This window comes from Conger conger, chromosome 3 (genome assembly GCF_963514075.1).
Source record: "Conger conger chromosome 3, fConCon1.1, whole genome shotgun sequence".
Taxonomy (NCBI): domain Eukaryota; kingdom Metazoa; phylum Chordata; class Actinopteri; order Anguilliformes; family Congridae; genus Conger; species Conger conger.
The window spans coordinates 77,087,165-77,092,327 of NC_083762.1; the positions used below are offsets into that span (position 1 = coordinate 77,087,165).

At 41.5% G+C, this 5,163-nt stretch overlaps 1 protein-coding gene across 1 annotated transcript; it reads right to left on the bottom strand.

The window, feature by feature from the left end:
- Positions 1-615: 615 nt before the first annotated feature.
- Positions 616-4,315, bottom strand: LOC133123203 (phospholipase A2 inhibitor NAI-like). The gene is made up of 5 exons (XM_061233538.1): positions 4,223-4,315; positions 3,675-3,794; positions 3,098-3,241; positions 1,615-1,728; positions 616-878 (listed from the first exon to the last, which is right to left on the bottom strand). Exons 1-5 carry the CDS (start codon positions 4,269-4,271, stop codon positions 688-690), a joined length of 618 nt encoding a protein of 205 aa, XP_061089522.1. The 5' UTR covers positions 4,272-4,315; the 3' UTR covers positions 616-687.
- Positions 4,316-5,163: the final 848 nt, after the last annotated feature.

Consider the following 5,163-nt stretch of genomic DNA (forward strand, 5'->3'; position numbering starts at 1 on the left):
TGACCTTCGTTTTGTTCTTGACTACGTCCCCGCCTACCGTTTTTTTGTACTTTTGCCCCGCTGATTGTTTCATGGTTTCGACTCCCGCTTCGTCCACGACTACGCCTCTGCCTGCCGTCCGTCTGTTCATCTGCCACGCTGACAGCTCTCCTGCTACCGGACCTTCCTGCACGCCTACCGACTACGAGATTGCCTCTTCCCTCGGCACCGTGCTTTTTGTTTGTTTTGTATTTGTTTGGCTGGATCTACGTGTATGGACTTTGCTTGTGTTGACTACTCCCCTGGGATTCGTCCCGAATAAAGCCCTGAGGGGTCTTTATATTACTATTGTTTCTGAGTCGTGCATTTTGGGTCCAACCCCCACGCACCCGTCTCACCAGGTTTCTCCGTTGTTGCCCACGAGAGCGTTGAAGTCGCCCAGCAGATCTACGGAGTCTCCGGGCGGCACCCTTTCCAGGATGCTGCCCAGTGACTCCAAGAAGGCCGGATACTCTGAACTGCCGTTTGGTGCATAAGCACAACTCATTTGTGTTACCTATAATGTAAACAACATTAAATGTTATCTGAATATTTACTTAAAGGCAGAGAAGTGGAATGATAACACCAGGAAAAGTATTTGATTAGAAAAAATGTTTTAATGAAATTGAACAAGTTTAACCAACATTGTATGAATTTATTTGATGCTGCTTAGTTGAAGAGGAAGAAGGAGGCAAGAGGCAGCAGGAGGAGGAAGAGGATGCTCTGTCCGATGCGCAGGGCGTTGTTGCACATGTTTCCCTCACAGCAGTTCAAGTCCACAGTGGCTCCCAGTTCAGCATTCAGGACTCCAGAACAGATACTTTGGGATGCACATCCCTTTATCTTCACACCTCCAAGCACTTCAGAAACAATGGGGAGAAAATGTAATCGGAGAAATATCGGCGCATCTGCCTAAAGATTTATTTCCTGTATTTTAAGTCTTACAGAGCACCCCCTTAGTTACCCTAGGTTTAAAAAATAAATAAATAATATTTAATATTTAACACAGTAATTTGTACTCTTGGTTTTGCAATCTGTGCATTTGGTTTGCCGATCCAGGGTACAGTCTGGAAAACCGAGCGCATAGTTTGCAAAACTGAGTGTCCGGATTTCAGAATTATTATTTGTTTTACAAAGCTACCTACGAGGGCTCCATTTTAACCTCTTGCAGATTAAGTAATATTTCATAAATTAAGTTAATATTTGATATTATTGAAATTCAAATTTGATAACTCCTCCAAATTACTATAGCCATAATAATTTACCAGGTGGATGCAAGTTCTTGCATGTTATGTAAAGGGTAAGAACATGCCTTATCACTAAAAACAGATGTATAATGTAGAATTCTGATTGAATGTGGTATTTATTGGTTTCAATACAATACATTTCAGCTATAAGATGTTTTTTACAGAATGGTTTCCTTTACACAAATATTTTGTCAGAACATTTTGGTTTGCTTTATGCAAAACAACATCAATGCCCAAATAATTAATTAATAATGATTAATTAATTAATAATTATCAATGCCCATATTTTTAGTTACATTCGTGCCATGTCTATTCCCATCATAAAATTACAAGATAAGATAGTTCTCACCTGCGGACTTAAAGCAGCGATCTTCACTTCCCTTGCACTCCAAAGTGCCTGTGCAGTCACCAGAAGCTGTGCAGGTGAAACACTTTTTTCCATTGGTGCTGGATTCTGGTAATGCTATAACAGGATAATAAGATAATGTGTGAATTCTGGACATTAAGTAAAAAAGAGACTTAAGAAGACGCAGGGAAAATTGCAATTTAAGACATCCCCGGAACACTTTATATATCTAAGTGTGAGAGTACTTGCAGAGTGCTTGCAGATCCGAGACTTTGTCCATACACACTACCTCGGCTTCCCCAACGCCCCTCCCCCCACCATGATTGACACCATTCTGAATATAAATCCCTGTGCCAAGGGTGCTATCTCGAAATGTAACCCCGCCCTTTGCTTCAGAAGCGACACGGGCTGCTTGGGCCATCCTGATGCATTGGAAGGGCCCCCATCCCCCATCCCCCATCCCACTCACAATGGGTCAAAGATACCCTTTATTTTATGAAACTGGAAAAATTTTTACATTTCTTACACGGAACCGGCCCTAAGTTTGATAAGATCTGGCAGCCTCTTCGAGATCACGCCCGGTTGCTCCTAATTGATTCTGCACCTAATGGCTGGGCAGCCCTCCCCCTAATACATATCCCATTGAGTGTGGTACCCCCCCCCCCCCCCTTTAATTAATTAATTGAAATTTTTTTTTTTTTTTTAGTCTTATTATTTTTTTTTTTACATTGTTTATTTATTTCTTGTTGATTGATGTGGGGCGGCACGGATGGTGCAGAGGGTAGCACTGCCGCCTCACAGCAAGGAGGTCCTGGGTTCGAATCCCCGTCGGCCGGGGCCTCTGTGCGGAGTTTGCATGTTCTCCCCGTGTCTGCGTGGGTTTCCTCCGGGTACTCCGGTTTCCTCCCACAGTCCAAAGACATGCAGGTTAGGCTGACTGGAGAGTCTAAATTGCCCGTAGGTATGAGTGTGTGAGTGAATGGTGTGTGTGCCCTGTGTGTGACTGGCGACCTGTCCAGGGTGTATTCCTGCCTTTCGCCCAATGTATGCTGGGATAGGCTCCAGCCCCCCTGCGACCCTGTTCAGGATAAGCGGGTTCAGATAATGGATGGATGGATGGATGATTGATGTGGGCTTGGGAGGGGAGGGAGGGATTTGGGTGGGTTGAGGGATTTCCTGTTGTATTGTTTTGAATGTGTTCAAGAAAATGTAATTAAAAAAAACCATGATCAAAAAAAAAAAAAAGAAGACGCAGGGAGCTCTGCCTGTTCATAACCATAACATAAAGTAAAAGTAAAAAAGTAAAATGGTAAACATTCAAGTTATGTGAGCTTGGAGTTGATGTCCAATTGTGACTTCCAATAAATCAGCCATTGGTTAATTGAGAGGTAAACCGCAACCTAATGAGGGAAATTAAACCATTGAACAAAAATGTCACTTAGTACCCTGTAATTCTCATTTCAAAATGTAAATATGGAATATTTACCTGGCGGTTCTTGATTGTTACACAGGTTGGAATCACAGCATTGGGTGTTGATAGTTGTCGTAGAGATTCCACTGTTAAGAGATCCACTGATACACTGATCTGGTGTGGTGCATGACTTAATCTTCACAGGAACCTGTGTTCCTCCTAAAGACCAAAAGACAGACGGGTCAAGAAAGATCAAAAATAAAAATCACGATCAACAAAGACAATTTGTCTACATGTGAAATATGCAACACTGCTGTCGCCGGGAGTTGTATATCTTCATCCATCAAATAACGCTATACAGTGTCACTTATTTAAATGGAGGATGAGACAGAAAGTGCATATATATATATATATATATATATATATATATATATATATATATATATATATATATATATATATAATCTAAATCAAATTGTAAATAGCTCCTCATCACAATTCAGACGATTCTGCTTGGAATCACTACAGACTATTGCCTGGAAAAAATGCCTCGTGCACATTAGAGGCCATATCCCCTTGCACGACTGTATAATCAGGCTGTTGGTAAAAGAACACCTGCTAGCATGCAAATCTTGCTGTCGTTCTAGCTCACCCGCGGTGATCGCTGCTGTGGCGCTGGCACATTTGGTCTGGCTCGCGGGGCATGTTTTTGTAGTCTGCGAACACGGTCCAGTACCGGTGGCTACACACTCGTAACAATCCAGTGGGTATGCTAAAACATATTTTTTGGGGGAAAAAACACTTATTTTATTATTTAAAAATATACAGTTGCAGACCCTTCTAAAGTAAGAGCTAATTTCTATGTCACTCTGTATGAAAAGTTATATTTAAAATCTGCACGCAAAAAGGACAATAAAAACGAAATATAATATAACACAAAATAATTACCTTAACTGAATTTGGCATCTAAGCAGAAGTAGCCAATCTACATTTAGCACAAGACTAGCCTAAAGGCTTCTCAGTTTTCACGAACTGAGTGGGCGAATATTTGAGAAGGGCTGAACAATAGTCTGTAGGAGAATACTGTGTTAGCCAACGTAGCCTACATGTTAAACTAAATCCCACATGGCATTAATGACAACAATTTCAGTTTACATTATTGTTTCGAACTGACACGAGAGCAAATTTCAGTGGTATTACCTTTGGAGAAGAGTGCGCACGTCAGGGCAATGGTGACCAGGAGTTTCATTGTGTCCAGTATTACGCGCGCAATCCATAAAAATGAGACTGCGACCGTTTATATACTGTGAACCTGAGGGGCGTAAAGGCGTGACCCTGGTGTAGTTTCAAAGCACTTCTCTGAATAGAAACTTAAAATTGTGCATGTTCCTGTAAATTGGGGTAATAGGTTACTGAACAGGGCGCATTGTTAGAGTAGCTTATTATATTTTATACCGAAGATGGCAGGGTGCAGACTTCTGCCGAAGTCCATGCAGTTACAGTGTAATTATCGTGTCCTCCAAAAGTGTTCACACGCTTGATAAAAACTAGTAAGGATGACAATACATACAATATCGGTTATGAATCGTAATTGGACAATTATATTGCAAAATACAAAATCTGCATTAACATGCTATTCTGATGTTTTGCTCAGTTTAGGCTACTTCAATCTTAGCAATCGGTATACTGTATACATCATTTTCCTCACCCATTGCATATATCTTCGGCAATTAAAACACAAGCTGAGACGTAAAATGCCTGTGTTAATAGTCACCCTGCGGAAAGGCAATAAACTCTTTAAAAAAAAGAAAAAAAAAGAAAAAAAAAAGGGCTATTGACCTTCACAAGTCAGGACATGGTTAATATAAACACACAGATGACTGCTTTACACTGTCTACTATGTATGGTCACAAAATGGAGGCAGGGGAGATGCTATAATAATCCATCCATCCATCCATTATCTGAACCCGCTTATCCTGAACAGGGTCGCAGGGGGCTGGAGCCTATCCCAGCATACATTGGGCGAAAGGCAGGAATACACCCTGGACAGGTCGCCAGTCCATCACAGGGCACACACACCATTCACTCACACACTCATACCTATGGGCAATTTAGACTCTCCAATCCACCTAACGTGCATG

Excerpts from the sequence above, each read along its gene's own strand:
- LOC133123203 (XM_061233538.1), bottom strand. The coding sequence starts at position 4,271 with ATGAAACTCCTGGTCACCATTGCCCTGACGTGCGCACTCTTCTCCAAA. Across the intron at positions 3,795-4,222 it reads GTGCGCACTCTTCTCCAAAG|CATACCCACTGGATTGTTAC; the intron begins GTAATACCACTG and ends AATATGTTTTAG. Across the intron at positions 879-1,614 it reads TCGCTGCTTTAAGTCCGCAG|TGCTTGGAGGTGTGAAGATA; the intron begins GTGAGAACTATC and ends TTGTTTCTGAAG.